The sequence below is a fragment of the Python bivittatus genome, unplaced genomic scaffold (genome assembly GCF_059951505.1).
Source record: "Python bivittatus isolate LINGU-HERP-01145 unplaced genomic scaffold, Pbiv_v1 ctg000050_np1212, whole genome shotgun sequence".
In the NCBI taxonomy this organism is placed as follows: domain Eukaryota; kingdom Metazoa; phylum Chordata; class Lepidosauria; order Squamata; family Pythonidae; genus Python; species Python bivittatus.
The window spans coordinates 8,503,211-8,526,196 of record NW_028277033.1 but is presented as its reverse complement, the minus strand read 5'-3'; the positions used below and the strand labels follow the sequence as shown (position 1 = coordinate 8,526,196).

At 40.6% G+C, this 22,986-nt stretch overlaps 1 protein-coding gene across 1 annotated transcript in view; it reads right to left on the bottom strand.

Annotated features, from left to right (window-relative positions):
- The window catches only part of CHAT (choline O-acetyltransferase), a 35,613-nt gene extending 13,577 nt beyond the window's left edge, over positions 1 to 22,036 (bottom strand). Inside the window, exons 1-10 of the mRNA XM_088154461.1 lie at positions 21,974 to 22,036; positions 20,570 to 20,761; positions 19,590 to 19,708; positions 15,257 to 15,310; positions 13,021 to 13,201; positions 11,272 to 11,449; positions 10,006 to 10,175; positions 4,162 to 4,262; positions 3,194 to 3,322; positions 1,776 to 1,898 (exon numbers count right to left, since the gene is read on the bottom strand). Coding sequence (XP_088010587.1) covers positions 1,776 to 1,898; positions 3,194 to 3,322; positions 4,162 to 4,262; positions 10,006 to 10,175; positions 11,272 to 11,449; positions 13,021 to 13,201; positions 15,257 to 15,310; positions 19,590 to 19,708; positions 20,570 to 20,761; positions 21,974 to 22,036 — 1,310 coding nt within the window. The remainder of the gene's footprint in view (positions 1 to 1,775; positions 1,899 to 3,193; positions 3,323 to 4,161; positions 4,263 to 10,005; positions 10,176 to 11,271; positions 11,450 to 13,020; positions 13,202 to 15,256; positions 15,311 to 19,589; positions 19,709 to 20,569; positions 20,762 to 21,973) is intronic.
- Between the last annotated feature and the right edge of the window lie 950 nt (positions 22,037 to 22,986).

Genomic DNA, 22,986 nt, shown 5'->3' with positions numbered 1-22,986 from the left:
CCTGTGAAGGTATCAGGAACTGAACTGAAATCAAAAGTGATCCTGTTCCAGATTTGTGTCAGGAGATCTGAGGCAAGTCTGTATCATCAGCCTGCAAATGCCATCCCTCACCTCTCTTGGCTTCCTTCTGGATGCCCTTGGCATTGCCACTGGCAATATAAAGTGGCTGTTCCCAAAAAGGTGACATGGGATCAGGTTATACTTTGGTTGAACTCTGGAAGTGAGATAGCGCCTTCCTTCCCTCCTTTCTCACCGCAGTCCTTTCCTTGCGCCTTGCAAAGCAAAATCTGAAGCCAGTTTACCTGGACTCCAACCGGAGCAGGGCTACCCAATTGCAATGGTGGGGAGGGAAGTAGAATGTTTTGTAGAATTCCTTTCTTTGCACTGATCTTGGCCCACCCACCTTTGTTCTGGATGCTGCACTGACCACTATTTGCTGATTTCTAAAGCCAATTTGTATGTGACTCTCATTTAATTTCCCAGTTAGTGTGCTTTAACTGGGGGATGTTTGCTCCTCTTTAGACTCTGAAAACAACGAGGGTAACCTGATCCTCTTTTGTGATAGGGTACTAATTAATTTCTTTTATTTTTCTGATTGTTAAGAGCAGAACCAGTTCCTGGCAGTGCACGTCTTGTTTTCTCTATAAATCACAATGGCTGCATTAAAAAAGTTAAACACAACGGCACAACTGAATGGACAGCTCCTTTCCGTAGACATGGTTTTGCAGCAGCCCAAATGAAAAGTGGAAGCCAACCAGAACGTTGAACGTGGTCAAGAACTTGGCAGTAGAACATTTTGGGCAAGCTGAACTCTCCCTTAGATTACCACTTTGACACAGACCATATTCATACAGTCTGCCCTCCTCCTTGAAACATATTTTTTTGTGTGATATGAGTGACACAAATTACACAAATTACATCCTGTGACGGGATGCTTACTATGAATCTTCTGTGCCTTAGTCCCCTTCCCACTTGCAAATGTGACCTTTTTCTTAATGTCAAGGTTGCCTAAGGGCTAAAACTTCCATTTGGGGGAGAAGAAGAAAGCACAAAGCATCCTGTTGAAATGCTGATCACCTTGAGTATGAGGGGAAAAAGATTATCTTTCAAGGAATCTCCACAATATCCAGAAGACAATCAGGAGTGCGAAGGATTTGTTTACTTGTTTCTGTATGGGAGGATAGTTCAACAGTCCCTCTGAATATCCCATGTGGATGGACACAGTAGAAAAACCCTGACTTTTTGGACAGCCAGACAGAGAAGAAACTGTCATCTCAAGATCTTCTCTCTAACTCTACCTGATGGTGCAGAAGCTTAGCAGCCTGCTCTGACCTTTCCCACTCCAAGCAAGTCTTTTCTTACTCCAGAGAACCTTTGAGCAGCCTGGACTTTTGACCACAAAGTCCAGCAGACTATCCTGGTTCTCCACTGAGCTATATGTTCCTTGATCTTACATTTCCCACTATGCTTTCATTGTGTTCTTCAGCAATAGACCCAACCCCTTCCTCGGAGCCATGCGTGGAGACCAATTCTGAGATCCATATTCGCTCTGGGATTTACAATACTGTTTAGTTAAGGGATCTCAGATGCATACCTGTCCCAGCTGGACACCCCTGTGCAACATGTAGCTTTGTCAAAACAATCTGTATTAAAGAAAGCTGCAGAGAAAACTGTATATTATTTACAGACAAATAGAAAGAACGACATAGCAAGCAATTTGGCACCACTTTGATATGGACTGTAATCAGAGCGATCAACACCTTTACTTCACGTACTGGTAAAAGGCAAGCTGGAGGGCCACCTGGATGTATGCATCTGGGCTCATCTTCTGTTTTTTGATAAATTCTTTCCCATAGTTTTCAAATTTATAAGCAATAAAATCTAGATTTTTCACCAGTCTAGAAAATGAGAAAGAAGAAGAGAAATAAAAGTGAGAAGTTCTCATCATACTTTTTTTTTTTTTTTTTAAAAGACTTCTCCCAGCAACTCCAACAAGCTCTTCAAAGCATTAGGAGGATCATATCCATAATAAACTTGGAATTCAGGCCCTAAACTCAGTTCCCAGACATTAGATGGCTTGTTCAGTCCCGTGCAATTTAAAAAGCTGTACATCCCCTTGGAGTGCCGGAATCAACAGTTCAGGGTTTCAGATGGAAGCATTATGCAAAGGACTAAGGCTTGAATTCAAATGGGCTATTCAAATGAGTTACTTTTATTCCTATTGCAATAATCTTTCTCTGTTCTGAAACTATAGACTTATTCCTCAGGCTGCTTAAAGTACACTGTGTGCACCTACAAAGGGTCAGGTTTACATAAAATGCAAAGACTAATATTCAGCATCCAATTCACTTCCCAGCCATTATTAATGCAACAGGAACACACTGACAATCATACACGTGACATTGCCATGGTGAATGAAGACGCCCAGTCCTGCAGAGAGCTCAATCCTGTTCCTTTATGTGGATGTTCTTCCCTATATTTACGCATTTAATAGGGCTGAGCAAGGCTTTTTGAGGGACATTTTGCTGCTTCAAAGGTTACGCACAGCCCTGGCCTTTAATATACTGTATTTCTTTGCCATTTTTCAAGACTGTGCCTTTCCCAAGGTGTTTATAATGCAAAAGCAAAATAGGAATAGTAAAATAAGCAAGTGGAAAGAAAGAACCACTGAAATATCTAACAGCAGAAAATAGTGTTTACTATTCAGTCCTTTCGGTGACAAGCCAGAGAGGACAGAAGTTTTAAAAGAAGCCACAGATGAAGCCATTCACATCTCTTTCCGAAGGGAATTTCAGATGAGACGCCACCACAAAAATGTTTTTTTTTTTCCTGTAATGAACTTGCACGTTTACCAACTGAAGATTTGCAAAATATAGAATTACAGCTGCAGATGAAAAGTAAAAAAAAGAGAGGAAGGAAGGAAGGAAGGAAGGAAGGAAGGAAGGAAGGAAGGAAGGAAGGAAGGAAGGAAGGAAGGAAGGAAGTCCTCAATCATATATAAAAAGTTTTTCTGCACTGTATCCCACTTGCAACAGCTATGCTGTTAGCTCTTTACTTCACCAGCATCTCCCCTCAGTGAATTAATGAACCCCCTATTCATTTATTGTGTTCAACAGATTGATCAGTGAAAACGTGCAGTCCTGATATCTCTGCATTAAATATGGAATTGAAGAATCTGATGAAGTCACTTTACCTTTCAAGTTTTTCTGCAGATGAAGCCAAGTGTCCCTGAATTTCTGGAGAACATTTCCACCTTAGTCTCCTTGGGGCAGGAAGCTCGCTCACTGAATCTGCTCTGACCAATTTCTTTGCGTTTTCTTTCCTGTTTATAGAGAGTTGCAGAAGTCCAATGGGTTGGTGGCTGATTTGTGAGCTCTATGGCCTGCCTTTCTGAATTGTTTGTACACCTCTGAATCAACTCAGGGAAAGCTATCCCCTAGATACCTGCTTCATATGATTATTGCTTCTGAGTCAGAATTGGTTTCAGCTATAGTTGGAAACCAGAGTTTGACAAGTTAGGAGAAATATTTTCTTTTCTGTCTAAAAAAAAGAGGTTGAGCTTGATTCTTGGTGTCTACATTGGGATGCAACCCTGAAGCTTGCTTGCCAAAAATATGGAAGTAGTTTACCATTATCTTTTCTAGCATTTTGGGGGGGAGGGGGGTCTCAGTCTATCTTACAGCCCTCAGATTCTCTAGTGATCTTTCATCCAATTCATAGACCAAAAACCCCCCAACAACCCTACATGGTTATGTCCATGTAATCTCCAGGAATCAAGCCAACCCTTTCTACTGTGGCCTTAAATTTGGCTTCCTTTCTAGTAAATACAATAGCATTTACACTTTACTAATTTCAACACATTGCTTCAAAATGCCAAGGGGTGGGGGACACGCTCAATAAGAGTTGCTTTACAAGAAGTTGCCAAGTAAGAAAGATTCCATCATGTATGGATTTCTGCACAGCCTTACAAAAGTAAATAATAATTGTCCTTAATATTAATAAGAAGAAGAAGAAGAAAAAGAAGAAGTAATAGGAAGATATACATTTAAGTAGTAGTGGCTTCTAGGCATTGCTGAAATCAGAATGTCACTGGAAGACATGAAACACTCATGCTGAAGCAGAAAAGCAGACGGTTTCTTATAGCAACTAAAGGTGACTTACATGTGCTTCAGCAAGTGTTCGATGCACTGTACGAGAATGATTCCATCAAAAGGGGAATGTTCACATACTGTTCCACAGACTCCATCTCGTCCTACAACAAACTAAGCAGGGAAATTAATTTAGGCAGAAAATGAATTTAATAACTTTTGAATTCAAAAAAATGTAGTACATTTTGCCTTTAAGATACCGGCTAGTGAAGCTGCCAGTATTAGAATAGAGGTAGGATTTGTTTTAGGCATTGGCCAAATATCACAGAAATCATTTTGAAGTTCTCCGGTGTAACAATATCCAAGGATCTAAATCTTGATACAGCTGGGTGAATCAAAAGCACCAAATGGCACCTACTACCCCTAAGTTTAAAAAAAAAAAAATTAACTTCAAAAGAAGAAAAAATGTGGTTGAATTTTTTAAAAAACAGAGTGAATGATGTTTATGAGGACATCCAGCTAGTCATGGAAGTACCATTCTCCCTCCCTTCCAAATCTGAAAGTGAAGAAAAGAAAAGTGAAAGAACGGGGAAAAAAGACTTCATGATTGTGTGTACATAAAATAATCTGTTCCAACAGTTAAATCATTTGGCAGCAGTTTCTGGATCATAGAATTTCTTCACACCACTTCCCAGACAGCATAAAATAAGGACTTTCTTTCTATATAATCAAATATTGTAAGATATAGAAAGAAAGTTCTTATCCCCTGCTGTCTGTCCATGAGATAAACTTGGCTTTGTTGTTGTTTAGTCGTTAAGTCGTGTCCGACTCTTCGTGACCCCATGAACCATATTGCGCCAGGCCTTCCTGTCCTTCACAGCCTCCCTGAGTTTGCTCAGTTTCATGCTCATTGCTTCAGTGATGCTATCTAACCATCTCATCCTCTGCCGTCCTCTTCTCCTTTTGCCTTCAATCTTTCCCAGCATCAGGGTCTTCTCCAAAGAGATCTTAATTAGGTGACCAAAGTATCTGAGCTTGAGCTTCATTATCAATCCTTCCAATGAGCAGTCAGGGTTGATTTCCTTTAAGATTGACTGGTTTGACCTCCTAGCAGTCCAGGGGACTCTCAAGAGTCTTCTCCAGCACCACAGTTCAAAGGCATCAATTCTTCGGCGCTCGCCCTTTTTTATGGTCCAGCTCTCACAGCCATACATTACTACTGGAAAAACCATAGCTTTGACTATGCGGATCTTTGTCGGCAAGGTGACGTCTCTGCTTTTTAATATGCTATCTAGGCTTGCCATAGCTTTCCTCCCAAGGAGCAAGCGTCTTTTAATTTCATGGCTGCAGTCTCCGTCTGCGGTGATCTTGGAGCCCAAATAAATGAAGTCTGTTACTGCTTCCATTTCTACCCCTTCTATTTGCCAGGAATTGATGGGTCCAGATGCCATGATCTTAGTTTTTTTAATGTTGAGTTTCAAGCCAGCTTTTGCACTCTCCTCTTTCACCCTCATCAAGAGGCTCTTTAGTTCTTCTTCACTTTCTGCCATTAGGGTGGTATCGTCCGCATATCTGAGGTTGTTGATGATTCTCCCTGCAATCTTGATTCCGGCTTGTGATTCTTCCAGCCTGGCATTTCTCATGATGTACTCTGCATATAGGTTAAATAAGCAGGGTGACAGTATACAGCCTTGTCGTACACCTTTCCCTATTCTGAACCAATTGGTTGTTCCATGACCGGTTCTAACTGTTGCTTCTTGGCCCGCATACAGATTTCTCAGGAGACAGGTAAGGTGGTCTGGTACTCCCATCTCTTTAAGAATTTGCCACAGTTTGTTGTGATCCACACAATCAAAGGCTTTTGCATAGTCAATGAAGCAGAAGTAGATATTTTTCTGGAACTCTCGTGCTTTCTCCATGATCCAGCGAATGTTGGCGATTTGATCTCTAGTTCCTCTGCCTCTTCGAAACCCAGCTTGTACATCCGGTAGTTCTCGGTTCATGTATTGCTGAAGCCTAGCTTGTAGGATTTTGAGCATAACCTTGCTAGCATGTGAAATGAGTGCAACTGTGCGATAGTTTGAGCATTCTTTGGCGTTGCCCTTCTTTGGAATTGGAACATAAACTGACCTTTTCCAATCCCGTGGCCACTGTTGCGTTTTCCAAACTTGCTGGCATATTGAGGGCAGCACTTTAACACCATCGTCTTTTAGTATTTTAATTAACTCAGCTGGAATACTGTCATCTCCACTAGCTTTGTTGTTAGCAATGCTTCCTAAGGCCCACTTGACTTCACTCTCTAGGATGTCTGGCTCAAGGTCAGTGACCACACCAGCATGGACATCAGGGACATTAAGATCTTTCTTGTATAGTTCTTCTGTGTATTCTTGCCACCGCTTCTTAATCTCTTCTGCTTCTGTTAGGTCCCTGCCTTTTTTGTCCTTTATCATGCCCATCTTTGCACTAAACGTTCCTTTCATATCTCCAATTTTCTTGTAGAGATCTCTAGTCTTCCCCATTCTATTGTTTTCCTCAATTTCTTTGCATTGTTCATTTAAGAAGGCCTTCTTATCTCTCCTTGCTATTCTCTGGAAATCTGCATTCAGTTGCTTATATCTTTCCCTTTCACCCTTGCTTTTCGCATTCCTTCTTTCCACAGCTATTTGTAAAGCCTCATCAGACAGCCATTTTGCTTTCTTGCATTTCTTTTTCTTTGGGATGGTTTTAGTTGCTGCCTCCTGTACAATGTTACGGACCTCCGTCCATAGTTCTTCAGGCACTCTGTCTACCAAATCTAATCCTCTAAATCTATTCATCACCTTCACTGTGTACTCACAAGGAATATGATCTAAGTCATACCTGAGTGGTCTAGTGGTTTTCCCTACATTCTTCAATTTAAGCCTAAATTTTGCAGTAAGAAGCTCATGATCTGAGCCACAGTCAGCTCCTGGTCTTGTTTTTGCTGTCTGTATAGAGCTTCTCCATCTTTGGCTGCAAAGTATATAATCAATCTGGTTTCGGTATTGACCATCTGGTGATGTCCATGTGTAGAGTCGTCTCTTGTGTTGTTGGAAAAGAGTGCTTGCTATGACTAGCTTGTTCTCTTGACAGAACTCTATTAGCCTTTGCCCTGCTTCATTTTGTACTCCAAGGCCAAACTTGCCTGTTATTCCGATTACTCCTTGACTTCCTACTTTAGCATTCCAATCCCCTATGATGAAAAGGACATCTTTTTTTGGTGCTAGTTCTAGAAGGTGTTGTAGGTCTTCATAGAAGCGGTCAACTTCAGCTTCTTCAGCATCAGTGGTTGGGGCATAGACTTGGATGACTGTGATATTGAATGGTTTGCCTTGGATACGCACTGAAATCATTCTGTCGTTTTTGAGGTTGTACCCCATTACTGCCTTTCCCACTCTCTTATTGACTATGAGTGCAACTCCATTTCTTCTAAGGGTTTCTTGCCCACAGTAGTAGATATAATGGTCACCCGAATTAAATTCACCCATTCCCGTCCATTTCAGTTCACTGATTCCCAAGATGTCGATGTTCAATCTTGTCATCTCACGTTTGACCACATCCAGCTTGCCTTGGCTCATAGATCTTACATTCCAGGTACCTATACAATATTGTTCTTTACAGCATCGGACCTTCTTTTCGCTTCCAGATACATCCACAGCTGAACGTCCTTTCGGCTTTGGCCCAGCCGCTTCACTCTTTCTGGAGCTACTTGGAATTGCCCTCCGCTCTTCCCCAGTAGCATATTGGACACCTTCCGACCTGAGGGGCTCATCTTCCGGCGTCATATCTTTTAGCCTTTTAACATTGTCCATGGGGTTTTCTTGGCAAGGATACTGGAGTGGGGTGCCATTTCCTTCTCCAGTGGACCACATTTTGTCAGAACTCTCTGTCATGACCTGTCCGTCTTGGGTGGCCCTGCACGGTATAGCTCATGGCTTCACTGAGTTACGCAAGCCCCTTCGCCACGACAAGGCAGTGATCCATGAAGGGGAAACTTGGCTAAATTCTTTATATTTTTGTATATCTCTGTGGCAACTCAGGGAATATTATTCTTCTCCAGGGCGCTTGCCTTCTTGCATATCTGCAGAATATTATCACATTTAGAGCTCTGAAAAAACTCTACCATGATGAGATTCTGGCTACGCAGTGATTGGAACTCTCTTGGGACTTGAGAAATGGCATCTAAAAAGTCTCCATACTCCAACTGGGACAGTTCTTATATACATTTCTCCATGGTAACCCCAAAGATTGATCAACATCCACATAAGGGAACTTCAAAATTTTGAATTTCATATGACTTGCTTGACCTTGAATCCAGTCCAGTTCTTCTTGGCAGGCGATCAGCTCTTTTTTTTTCTTGGTACTTCTACTTCTTCTAAACTTTTAGTTCTCTTTTCATAGATTAGTACAGCAATTCTTTCCTCTTACTTTTTTCTGGTTATTAATCTATTTTCTTTCTAAGACACCCACTTTCAAAGCACACTCCAAAATCATTTGTAACATCTGTTGCTGACAAACCAGCAGATAACTTTGGAGTCAAAACTTCTCTCTGTATATCTCTTACTTGATAATCTAATGGAGTTTCACCCTGACTTTTTGAGAAGAAATGCTTGTTCTTACTTGAAGACAGTCCCCAACTTTGCAAGCTGTTCTGGCAGGAGGATGAAGAGGGTTGTTTCTTCTGACAATGAGGCATCTTATCTCCCCAAATTTCCCAAAGCAGCAGAGAACAATCCAATTAGTAATTCTTTTCACTGATTGTTTCTGACAGGCAGTCTGAGATACTGTTTTCAACAATTCTCAGAGAGAGAAAGAAACAACCATTTTGCTGGAAATCCCAGGAGAAATTGCTCCTAATGTGCAAAAAGTAATGTGTATACATTCTTCTATGCTCTCTTTCTCAGAAAAAAAAAGGACTTTTAAAGAAAGACTACCCTATATTCAGTGTTTTGTTTTGTTTAAAATTGAGATTGAGAAATGACTACTAGAAAAGCTGCTGGTGGCTTTGGCTATGATTGAGATCCCTCCATCGTTTTATAGAGGACAGCTCTCCTTTTCTCTGACGACTTAAAGCAGCTTGTATAGGGATCTCTCCTAATTTTAACCCCATGCAGTGAACCTCTGAGATAGGTGGATTATAAGAGAGCGGTTGATTCAAAGGCACCTGGTGAGCTCATGTTCAAATGGAGATTGAACTTAGCGGACCTGGTCCAAAGCCAACACCTTAACCACTACATTTCATCCAGGTGACGAATCTGACACACACCATTGTCCTCCTTATTGGGATGACTAGAAAGCAGAGCCAGGCACACTTTGAAAGCAGTTCATAAGAAATGCTTTGGACCTCCTGGGAGCACAGCACTTCTCTGCTATTTATTAAAGAGCCCCACTTTGGGCGGGGTGGCCCTCTGTGAGATTGAAAAAAAGATGTGGCTGCTTTAAATAGCTGACTTATTAAAATGAATGGTTGTTGGAGGGCTTGAAGCAAGAGGTAAGTTGGGACCAGAACCCAAGATACACCCCAATTTTTTTCCTTCTTTTCTCTCCTAGCACAGTATGTTGCCAATGAAGACTAGATAGGTTTTGACAAAATCTGAACCAATGATCACTTCTAGACAGCTCTTTAAAGGAGGCTGAGGGCTCTGGACTGCCTTAAAAGAAGGTTAGCATGATCATCTCATGGTAGTAGAGAGGTTAGGTTGCTTAAGGCAACTGTAGTACAGACAGCAGATTTGGACGCAGAACTTCCATACCCATTTTAAGTGACTTAAGCCTGGTTTCGCAGCCCTTTTCTTTGAGAGAGCCACATTGTAGTGAGACAAGAAGTTCTTAATTGCCTTCCTGGATTCAGCCAGGAACTGATGTGTGTTGTTCTCCTCTGCTGGTTGTTGGAACTTACCTGTATAGACTTGTCATACCAACGGTTGGCACCATTTCTATTGTAGCCTCCGCCATGGAGAAGTTGCAAGGCCCTGTTGGTATCATTGAGTTCTTCCCCACCCGCACTATCAAGACACACCAAGCACAGACTTCGTTCAATCATATCGAGGGAGTCTCGGTTTGTAGAATCTAGAGTACAAAACAATTGGTTTGTGATAATTGCAGACTATTCTGTGGTTTTCCACCTCCTAGATGAAATTGTTATACCTTGTAATCTTATTCTCTGAATGGTAAGAACTCTAGGGGTGCAAGCATTTTGTTACTACAGAATAAAGTCAGTGGAAGTTTATGGTGTGCAATGTTGGGGTTTTTACCCACAGGGCTAGGAGGAGATTAGATCTGAAAGCAATTTGGTTGACTCCCCTGTTCAAATTAATCTGCTGAACTTGAAAAGCACCAGGTCTCTTTGGCAATTTGGTGGACTTCTGCATGGACACATTGCCGTACACATTTTATTAAATTGACACATGAAATCAAATCATTCAAACTGGATATTGGATATTCATGCAATCTAATCTTTACCTGGGGCAGCCTTGTAGCCTGCCCTAACTCTTGTAACTTCATGTGCAAATTCCGCTCCTCCAGTAACAATGGGAAATGCGAGCACTGTAACTTATGAAAGTAAGAAGGGCCTGTCCAGATGGGACCACAGATCTCTCTTGTCTGGGATCCAGCTGAGGCTACTTAGTTAGGAAGACCTTCTGTGCCTGCAAGCAGCTGCCAAGAGGATAACAAAACTTTGGTCCACCTCGTTTCAGTTTTTGAAATGGGGGGAAACAAGTGCTAAAGATGCCTAAATGAGTATTTCATAACGAAGTAATAGTTGGGGATGCTCCTCTGAAATTGGGCAATTTTGATATTGTTCTCAAAATTAAAACTGGGTAGGCTTTTAATTTGGGTTCAGAAAAAAACATGCTCCAGGATTAGAATATGCCTCATGCTAGGAATTATTGGAGCTTCGTGTTGTAGCACTCCCAGACTTCTCTACAAGTTGAAAGGAATACATGAGAAGAAAGCGTGCTGTCATCTGACAAGGGGATGGCAGGCAGGACAAGAAGCCCTCAGAGCCAGGGGGAAAAGAAAAGGGAGTGAGAAAATGCTGGGAAGGGGGACAGCCACCTGCCCCACTGCAGCATGCCAGGCTGGGCCTTTGGGACTGTCCAGGGCAACCCGGCCAAAGGACTGGATGACGGGGAGGTGGGGTGCAGAGGTGCGTCTTGCTAACCTTCCATGAGGATCGCTCGGGCCTCGGCCCACTCCAGCCTCCCATCCGAGGTCAGGAGACCAATTGGCGGCAGTCTCTCTTCTTCATTCTCCGACATCTTCACGATCTTCCGTAGCTGGGTGAACAGGTCTCCCTCGCTGAGACGCCGGAAATTAATAACCACGTCCAGAACAAAAAACTGCAGAGGAAGCACCAGGAGTGAAGAGATGAAAATGGGTTACTCTTTGAATCAGGGGATGACTGCTGTATCAATACCATTTTTCCATTCCTAATATCCTAATATCCATCCCCCATAACGTGTTCCTGCTTTGCATGATTTCTTGCCCCATCTACAGTCTGCAGCACAACCGCTGGCCTCTGAGCATCAACAGAGTGCACTCAGAGGTGGCCCAAATAAAATTGAACTGGATGTATTTGCGCAACACGTCAGCCAGCTAGACCTGAGAGACTTTCACTTCTGCTACGTTGGTTTACAAGAATAGCCACCCAGGGGCATTTGGGGAGGTCAAGATGGGGGCTGTGATGATGCAAAGCCCCTCCTCTTTTTATTTATGCTGCAGATGCGATTCAATCACATGATCATGGCTGCCATATTGACTTTTCTGACTGTGGAAGTCACCACGAAATAATACAATAAGCCATGATATAGAGTAAAAGTAGGCAACTTTTGATCCCTTTTTACAGTCTTCTGAGTGCTGTTTGGCATCACTAATTTTGATGATGTCTTGCCAAAAATTGCCAATGGAATTCCCCTTCGTTCCGGTGGAAAACAGAACCAACTAGAGTAGAAATTTAAAACGGCTGGTGTAATCCAACGTTTAGGGGAACTGGAATTAGGAGATCCAGATTCAAATCCCCACTTGACCACATCGTTCACGGGATGACTCTGGGTTAGTCACTTTGTAAAAATATAAATATAAAAATATAAATATAAAAATATAAATATAAAAATATAAAATCCACCTTGTAGGGTTATGGCTGTGGAGATACATCTGTCCAATCTACCTCACTGTCCTGTCTACCTCACAGAGCTATTTTTCTCACGTATACTGCCTTGAACTCTTTGATAAAAGTTGGCCAATAGATACAATAAAGAATTGCTAACTTTAAAAAGAAAAAGAAAACAAAGTTTCCCCTGGAAAAACAGGAAGCACATCGAAAATCCCTTCCAGTTTTCTACAACAGTCTCAGTCTGTGAGGTCCTCAGGCACTTGGTAGTAAGTTGTGACTCCAGTCACCAAGGGTTTCTTCAGTTTTGCTACGATGGTCAAGAGTCAGATTAGAACAAGGAAGCATACACTCAGAACAAACTTTTCAGTTCATCTCCATCCTGTTGCTCCTGTCTTCAGGCATTTCTTCATTGCAATGGCCCCCAATCTGGTGCCTTCCAGATCTATGGGTTTCAACTCCCCAAATTCTCAGTACTAGCTGTGTTGATTGGTGAATTCTGGGAGATGAAGTTCACACACCTGGTGGTCACCCAGACTGGGCAAAAGTCTTGTAACCTTTTCACCTCTCCACCTTTTTAGCTTTTCAGCTTTGCATAAGTTTGTAAAGATTTTTATAGTTCTTTTACTTGTAAGCCGCTTAGCGTCACTTATATAGTGAGATGGGTGGCGTATAAATTTGATTAGTAAAATAAAATAAATAAATCTGAGTTTAAACACATGCTTGATCAATTCAACTGAAAAAAAATTGGGTGGGGGATAGATTTAAAAAAAAAATAAAGTGAGATTAAGATGCACTCACCTGATTGTTACAAGCAACAATGATATGGTCTGGTTCAGGCATGATATTGCTTTTCTGGGACACAAGGGTGTCTTTGGTATGTCCTGGGAGGCGATAGGAAGAGAAGAGTCCATAGTATTGCTTCATACAAAGAGGATGACCAGACAGTTGTCCACGAGCAAAATCAACAGGGATTGCATGGCTGGAGGAACAGAACAAGAGACAAAACAAAATGTTTGGGGGGGGGGGGTTGGTTGAGGGGTAGATAGAAAGGAAATCAGAACAAATAGAACCATGATAAAATAAGATAAAAAGCAGTTATCAGTAGATGGAGGCCAAAGCTGAACTCCATCATTCTTAATATGCCCACATATACCTATGTCCCAACCATATTAGCATTCATGGATGAACACTGCAGAAATGAAGACAGTAACAGTCAATAATAAGGATGAAACATGCCTGCTTCTTCACCTCCTTTAATGCTCTGCTAGAAGCTGAAATCACGTGGCTGAAAATGTGAAGGTGTTGTCATGCATTGTAGAGGTCCTTCTGCCAGAGAAGATTAGGACCTTTTGTGGGGAGAAAAGGAAGATCTTGGATGGACTTAGTCCTTTCTAAAGGGCAGGCAAAATTATTGGACCAATGTGATGTCTGATTCTCTAACATTTGAGAGAAACTTGAGATACTAAAATTGAATATAGTATCATATTAATCTCTCTTTCAAAGGATAGCAGAGAAATTAACAATTGTAACATTTTGTAAGCAATTACCTTTGGAGACACTTGTAAAAGAAGTTGTGCTAAACTAGGTGGAAACAGCAGAATTTATTAATTATTCTGCAAAATGTCATATCAAGTGTTTTGCTTCCTCTGGGTACTTTCATCTTACAACTGTATATGGCTTATTCTTAAGGAATGTCCTACAGTCAGAATTAATAGGAGGTGGAAAGTAGAATAGATATAGGCAGTGCACTGGAATAAAGGATTTTTTTTCAGAGTTTCAGCTAGAGTGCTATTTGATAGAATCTCTGATTTTTCAGATCAAATTGTTGAGTCCCATTGTTGAATCACATGAGAGGCATTTGAATAAATTCAACAATTTAGAAGGATTTTGACCACACGTAAAAGCTGTTCCTCCCCCCCCCCCGCCAGATTGTTTCAGCAAATTGAAGCAACCCAATTCAACCTTTCAAATCACGTCAAAGCATATTATATGGAGATGATCCAATTTTCAAACAGCTCTGGTCAAAATTTTGACTCTGTTCAGACTGATGATCTGAATGGCGTGATTTGAATTGGATAATAGCCAAGTCAATAATCTGGACTGAAGAAGATTTGTTGAATGGATCCAAAGCAGGGATGGAAGGGCGTGCATTGTTGAGCTGAAGTGTCATGCAACGCAACAGTCATTCAACACAAGATATAACACATGCAGGCAACTGCAGTAATAATAGTGAACACTGGCCTAAAACTTCTATCCTTTGGTAAATTATCATAGCTATTCATAATAACAACTTACTGTAAATTCCATTCCACACAGGTCTAGTTTTGTTATGCTAGTTTATGTTATGATATCACACCATTTATAAATCTCATCTTCCTCCCTGCAAGGAACTCTAGACATTGTTGTCCTTTGATGCCAACAAAGGGGTGCACAACTTTCTCAGGGCTGAGGGCCACACTTGGCCCTTTGAACATCTCTGCTGGGGCCATCCTCCCAGGGTAGAGATATGGTGTGATTTTCAATTATTTTTTCATTTTCACTCAACTGAAATGTAGTTATTATGATGACTCCCAATTGTGTCTTTCATATTTCCCCCCATCCTATTAAAAAAGAAGCAACCAAAGCTTTTGGAGTCCTTGGGAGGGGCTGCATGTGAAGCTTTTTTGGGGGGGGGGGGTCACCTGCAGCCCTGGGATCATAGGTTGTGCTGCTCTGTGTTCGTGCTCAGGAAATATGCTGTGCATAGAACAACTTTTTGTGTTTAAGTTTTTTAGTTCTTCTAAAACTAAACTCTGGGGCTGATGTCAGGCGTAGTTATGTTAATTGTCCACAATTTATGGGACTTACCCCTAAAAGCCTTAAATCTAAATTACACCTACGATTCTCCTCAAGACTAAAAAATGATTTACTTTGGAAGAGTGACTTCATTACTGTGTGAGGTCATCTCAACCAAACCTCTGGACATGTCTTACTTTCATCCCTTTTCCCTCCTCATTTAAGAACTGATTCTATTCCTAAGTGGCAAATCACTTACGTGTCCAGGAGAGCTTTATAATCGAGAACTCCAGAAATGAGATTGGCAGCAAACCTAGAAGTCAAAATATAAAAGTCCCATGGATTTCTGCAGCAAGAGATTATATACACATCATGATCAGTATAGGGTTATCATGGTGGACCTTTGCCAGTTGATAATCAAGTAGCAGCTAGATAGGACGTCCATCAGTATTAATTGATCGTATTACTTCCATTTTTAAATCTCTTCATTCCTCCAGAGAGAATGGATGAGGCCTCATCTAAGTCATCCTCACTACAACCCTGCATAGCAGATTAGATACCTGATATGGAGTGGGAATTCAAACCGAGGTCTCCTGAGTCTAAATCCAGTGTTTTTACCATATATTAAAAAGTCTCTTAATGGGCTTCTTGCTCCCATTCACATCTGGTTACTCCTTGAGATTGGCCAGCCAGTAGTTACAAGACGGTCAGCAAAAATGCAAGACAGACCTATTTTAGTGCTCCCAATTCTCTCCCCACCCCACCCCACCCCAAATCTTTTCTTTAATGTCTTTGATCTCTTCTTATTTTCCCTGCAGGCAGGCAAGCAGGATAACCGGAATAAACCCACCTTTGATTTGGTCTAGCCTTTACTACTGATGTTTTACAGTACGGTGCATGAGTGACCAGACTGATATTTTGATGCATTTTCTGCTTTTCTGTGAATTATTCTTAAACAATGTTTGTCTCACTGCAATTCATATTTGGTCAAGATTGTGCCTAAGAGCTGGACAGCATTTCCTATTCCCGCCTTCTGTCCAAGGTTTCTAAGTACATCACCTATATGCCAAGAGGCTTTTTCTGTGTCGAGAGCTGTGCAACTGGGAGAGATGCAAAACAGAGAAACAGCTGCTACAGTGAAGCTATTCAGTTTAAAGGGGGGAGGAGGACATGTATAGACAAGTCATCATTTTGGATGTATCTGTTTTTTTTTAAGTTTCTGAAGATGATCTATGTAAAATAGAATAATTCTGAATAATGCTGCCATTCTGTATTTTAAAATGTATTTCAATAGCATTTTCAGATCGTATGGTTTTAACTTAGCCTTACCAGCATAAGGTGGAGTCAGGAAGGACTAACTGCGAGGAGGAAATGCAACTTTGATGTACATGCAAGTTACATACAGAAAAGTAGTTCCTGTGCCTTAAGGTACAGGGTAAGAAATCTGGCTTTTAAGGCTTTTGAAGCATTGGAATTATATTGTACTCAGAGTAGAATGAGATTAAGTACCTAATTGTATTAGCACTTAGAGTAATGCATTCGTCAAAACAGAATAGCCTAGATCAATGCATTTAATTAGAATTTCAATATTTTAAAATTGCCTCTGTACTTTAGAAAAAACTAAGTACTTAATTTGACCAGTAATGTGTACTCAGGGAGGGCTTGTTATAATAAAAAGGGGGAAATATATCTAAGAACATTAAAAAAAAAAGCTTTGGAGGTTTTTAAAGGGAAAACGTCCCTCAATTTGGGCTTGATTTCAGATTCCTGCATGGATAGGATAGGATATAGAAGCTTTAAGCAGCCAACTCATTAAAGTTTGACTACTTAAAGCAGCCAAATCTTTTTTCCAGGCCTCTGTGCAAACCTGGGAACAGATGTGGCTGCTTTAAAGAGACAATGTGCTTGTGCTCCCTACCTCTTCCAAATACTAAGTCTAACGCTCTTTTTGGGGATCAGCCAAAGTTTTCACAGTAGTTGCTGCCTCCTACTGTAACTTCAACCTATTTAAACATCTGGAATTCTCATACAATATTATTAATACAGTAGAACAGTATTAAGGGAAGGCCGGAACATGCTTGAAAAATATAAAGAAAAAGTTACATACTCCTTGACATCTCCAGGTAGGTCTGAGAGAGAACCCTGTCTGAAGATCCTGAGAATCAAGAAAAGATCTTCTTTTCCTCAACTTGCTGTCTTCCAAATAGGTCGAACAACAACTCTCATAAACTCTACGGCACAATTCTGAGCTGGATAGATCAGTTATAAGATAGCTTCTTGTGTTACTTTTATATATTGTGCCACATTGCTTAATTCACAATATTAAGATTGAAAAGCTGACTATCTTTACCTGGAAGTAAGCATCACTGAACACTATGGGACTTATTTCTGGGTAATTATTTTGGCTTGGGGGACAGTGAATTCCACCTTAACCACATCAGACATAAGGATTCTCTTGATAACTCTATATGTTCCAAAATCTTGGGAATATATCTTAATCTTTGGAATAGCAGTCATTAAATATAAGGATGTGGATTTAGGGATTATAATTTTGGAATATCAAAGCTTAGTTTTCCTGGAGCATTTCAGAAGAGTCTACCTAAATCCTTCAATCATCCAAATTGTTCAGAAATGACACTGATATTGTATGAAGATGTCTAGAAACCATTTGTGTCATATTAAAATAACGTGGTTTTTTTTTCTGTTAGTCTTCATACTGATTCTACTTCAGGTTTTAGAAGTGGCTAGCTGAAAATCCAGACCATTCACCAAGATCTCTCTACTTTTCTTGTAATTTCCACAATTCTGGCGAGCTTATTATCCAAAAGGCAAATGTTTTAGTTGCTCAGACATCACAATTAGATCCAGTCTTCAATATCGTCTGGCAGGCGGTCACTAGAGCAAAGCAGAAACCAATCTTTCATGGATAGGAGGACCCAAGAGACTGTTTATTGGGGGAAAATATGTCATAAGTAGCAGAAGCAATTTCAAATCCAGTCTATCTTCCCAGAACATTTTCATTTTCATATCTATAGGCAAGGGCAGACACAATGAATACATTTTCCTTGAAAAGGGTGACCATTAGCCTCTGGTTTCTACGTGATCAAATGTGGCATCTTCCACTTTTCGTTAATCCACACACTTTGAGTACAATCCAATTACTCAGAGGGAGTTTTATATACTTTAATTGATTGGAATATTATAACAGTAATGGAAATACCATAATATCCCCATTTTTTGATACTTGTCTAAACTATATCTATTCTGGCCAGCAGTATGGTGTGTGTGTGTGTGTGTTTATATACATACACACACATACATATAACAACTCCTATTTCAGTTGTTTTTGTCTGCTGGAGCTGTCTGTAGTTTATCTACTTTTATTGCTTTTAGTTTATGTGTCACTGTGATTTTATGATGTTGCTTGTTATTAATCTCTCCAGCAATGCAAAATGAATCAGAAGGGTAGGATATAAATTATCTAATGAACATGAAAAATAACCAAAACAGGGTGAAGGCAGAAAAAGCCGATTTCAGTTTTAACACAGACTTATTTAAAGCAACACAGAATGCAATCCTAAAATGGTTAACTCCCTTTAAGTTCAGTGGGGCATGCCGGAGTCTGGTTTGGCTATAGCTGAGCTGAAATAAAAGAAGTTGCTTTACTGGTAGGTTGATGTCAGACAGAGACATGAAGTAGCTGTGGACCTGAAAGTTAAACTCAAGGAAGTCAGTGCCCCATGAAGGAAGGTATTCAATTCTGTTGAGGTAGATTCCTGTGAGAATGATTGGAAGGGAATGATTTGAAATGTAGTCTTTCTGTGGGTGTGTGTAAGTAGGTGGATGTTGACGTAGATGGCTCCAGGGGTGGGAATATGGGCCCTTTCAGAAGTCCCCAGACTGCAACTTTAGCATTCTTCATCACTGGCTATGGAAACTGAGATGCTGAAAATTGTAAGTGATTAACATTGGGAGCAGAAGTCTGCACGGGGAGAGGATGGTGTCAAAAGAGTCAAGATGGCAGCTACAAGGTTGAAGTCTCACCCATTTTTTAACCTGGGTTGCATGTGTGATGCAAGTAAAAAGAACCAGGATTCAATCATAGAGTTGTGGCCACCATCTTGACCTTTTTGACACAACCTCCTGGTGGATGCCCCTGATTGGGAATCCATAGTTCCCCCACCTCTGGTGTACATAGGTAGATACAAACACACAGAATGATTGTGGACATGAAGAAATAACTTAAAAGAAATTCAGCTGAAACCCATTTTAGTTTAGATGACTCTACTTCAGCTCTTCATATTTCTTTTCAAGCCAGAATAATGACATATAGAGTAAAGCATAGGTTTAAATGGGGTTTTTAATACAAGTCTGTGTAAGGTGCTTTAAATTCTTGTGCATTTCAGAAGCAGTATATTCAGAAAAGAGGAGAAGTCAAAACAAATTCAAAGTTGGCCATTGAGTTGGGGAAAAAAAGTTTAAATATGTTTATGACTCTTCTATGCATAATTTGGACATCTGTTTGTCATAAAGTGCTACAGTTATAGCCAGAATGGGATGTTATGGTCTTCAGGGATCTTCAGATACTTTACCTCAGTTGGTCATCTGCTTCTTGGAACTGTCGGTGAGCAAAGATAATTGCTGGGCTAGAATTGATTGGAAGGGCTGATCGATTGTTAAGATACATGTCATCTAGCCAGTAATGCAAAACCTACCAAAAAAAAAAAGTGATATATAGGTACATTGTCAAATAGTATCATATGTTTCCTCTGCATTGATTTAGTGCACATTTGTGAAATTAAGCATCTGCTGAAACCGTTCCATGGAATCATTTTGTCCACTAATTTTTGAACAAATACTTTTTGTTTTGTTTGTTTTTGAAAAAAAAAACACCCTTCCCGTACTCTCTAGACTTCAGACATGGCCAATTTTCTAATCTGCATGATCCATTGGCAGTTTGATTTTAATAGACACATAATTTTTAAAGATAGAGAAAACCCCCATCCCCCAAACACTGAAAGAAGTTTGAAAACCTGGAATCTGGTCCTGGCCACTTGAGTGCAGTCGCCATCATGGCTTCCTTCTCTAGCCCTCAAACACTGAAAAAAATTAAAAAGTGGTTCTTGGCCCCCAAAGATTGCCTATTCCTGACATGTGGGATCTTTCAGACAAGCAACTTTCTTGCAAGTAAGTATGTCAGGAATCAGCATACCTGTCTCCAAGTCTACTGTATTCAAGTCTAGACTGAACATTTCTGGGTCGAGTCCATTGTTTCAAGACGTTCTAGCTTTGTTTTACCAGCTGTGTTTTTGTCTTTCCTATTAACGTCCTCTGATGACTAGAGACCTAGAGTGATTCTTGTCTCCCACACTAATATTCTATTGTCCTCAGAAAAGAAAGTCTGAAAATGAACTTTTCTGTGTACCAGTAATGCCTCTGGGATATCAGAGCAGCTCAACAAATCCCATAGAGAAGGAAATAAAGGAAAAAGAAGCATAAACACCCATTTGTTCTAGCCTTTTTTGCACATTTTATGATGAGCATATTTGAAATTGAAGGACAGAAAACATACCCAATTCTCCATTTTTTCATGTCTTTCAAGGAGCTTTTTCTGTAGGAGCTCTCCCTGGCCTCCTGGTGCTCCAAACTTCTCCACAATAGTCTTTGTCTTCTTATATTGTTCTTCAGACACCAAATGTTTCATGCACTGAAGGTACTTATCTAACGTTTGTTGGAGTGGTGGAACTGGAAGTTTGAGCAGTTTCTAATGAAAAAGATTCCAGGCAATTAGTAGTTGGACGTTCCTACAGTATTTTGTTTTACAAAACTCCTTTCCTGTAGTTGAGCTTCAGCTTTGATGTTCTAACATAACACATACTTTCTTTCAGATTTCATACAGCATAGAATTATTACTTTTAAACAATTGCATGGAAGTTAATGAACCTATGAGCAATGCAGAACAGAGCCAAAACATTCTATCCCATTCTAGCTTTGGAAAAGACACAAGAGAGACACTTTTCTTGTACAAACTCGAGCAGAGCAGTGTGTGCTATATTTTGCAACTCTCTGGGGTGGACAATTAATCTTCTAAATTTCTCTAAACCTCTTTTTAATATGTGATAGTTTGCAAAGGGCACACAGATGGAAACCAAGCACTGTAATTTCTAATTTTTAACTTTCCTGTTTAATTGAAATAGAGGGGAAAATATAGGCCAGTTTTCCTCTGCTTGATTTTTTAAAATATTAAAACAATATGGGGGAAAATGGCTAAATGTTTACCTCAAATTATTTTTAAAAACCCTATCAAAATAATTTAACAATTTTATAAAAATTATAAAAAAAACAGGTGGAGCTTCAATCACACCACTGTGGCCACCAACTTGACTTTTTTGACCATACCCTGCTGCAGTGTCTAAGAAACAAAGTGGCTTTCTCCTTCTCATTTCTCATCTAAGGAAGAAGAAGACCGTTTTTTTGTTAATTTTTTAACAAAAGGGACATCTAGACAAGAGAACCTAAAACTTATTCTCTTTGAGAGGATGGATGAAGAAGGACCATCTTGAGCTCTTCTTTCAATCCAGGGAGGACATTCATCCCTTGGCTTTGAACTCGAAACTTTATGCTTGAAGCTATTTGACTTAAATATTTGGGTTGTCTTTTTCCTCATCCCCTGCATTTGCGGGGGGGGGGGGGAGTCATTTGATTTCTAGGTAAACATCCATAGAATTGCTCAAGAAATCAGAAATCCCAAAATGGCTTTGTTGTTGAGCAGTCTCAATTTATTGTCCTTGTCCTTGCACACCTTACACTAGTATATTTTCCACAGGTAAGTGACCTGTTGAATTTTTGAATGCTACTTCACTCATTCTTCCCATAAAGAGGAACAATGTGATATCTGTTCTGCTAAACTCTTCTCCATCCCAATGGCATTGCCCCCCCTTCCACATCCCTTCTGATGCCTCTTTCCATTGCTCACCATCTCATCTTGGCTGTGTGTGCTATTCTCCTTTTCGGCTGTGGCTTTCTCTAGGATTGGCATCTTGAGTTTCCTCTAGATCTTTTTAACAGATAGCAAATCCTGAAATCACTTGCAGAGGATTGCAGACTTAGCCCCTGGGATCTAGAAATAATTTTTTAAAAATTAATTAGGAAAAGGAAACAGATATACAGTGGTACCTTGGGATACAAACTTAATCCGTTCCATGACTCTGGGCATATCCTGAGTTGGTTGTAACCCGACGCAAATTTCCCCATAGGGTTCAATGTAAATCCGGTTAATCTGTTCCGTCCTCCGAATTTGGTTGCACCCCGAAGCAAATTTTCCCATAAGGTTCAATGTAATTACCGTTAATCCATTCTGGCGTCCGCGGACCACGTGTCAGGGGCGGGAAAATGGCCTGGCGCCGCGTGGTGGGGCAGGAAAATGGCTGCGGACCACGTGTCAGGGGCAGAAAAATGGCCGCGGACCACGTGTCAGGGGCGGAAAAATGACCGTACCCCGAGGCAGAGTTCGCACATCGAGGTAAATTTTTGCGGCCGGAGCTGGTCGTAACCCGAAAAGTTCGTTAGTAGAGGCGTTCGTATCCCAAGGTACCACTGTACTCAACTTTGCAATGCCTGGGTCAGTCATTACATGCATAGATAAACTCATAGCAATTATAGTCTTAGGGGAAAATCTAATAAATAGGCTTTCCAGATTAAGGACATGTCTCCTTAATCTAGAGATAGGTAGCTCTTGTGTCTTTTCTTTGTTGCTGTGATTGTTGACAACTGGTTGCATAAATCCCTGCCATTTTGAGGATAACAGCTGAGAACTACTGGGTAAACTCTAAAATATCACAGGTGACAAATAATGATCACTCCCTAATTTTTCCTCCCAACAAAGTCTTCCCCACATAAATAATTTGTGCTCACATACACTTAATCTTGGGATGGTGGGACCTATTTGCAGGAGGGAAAACAACCCCCCCCCCCTCCAAGCTCTGTTTG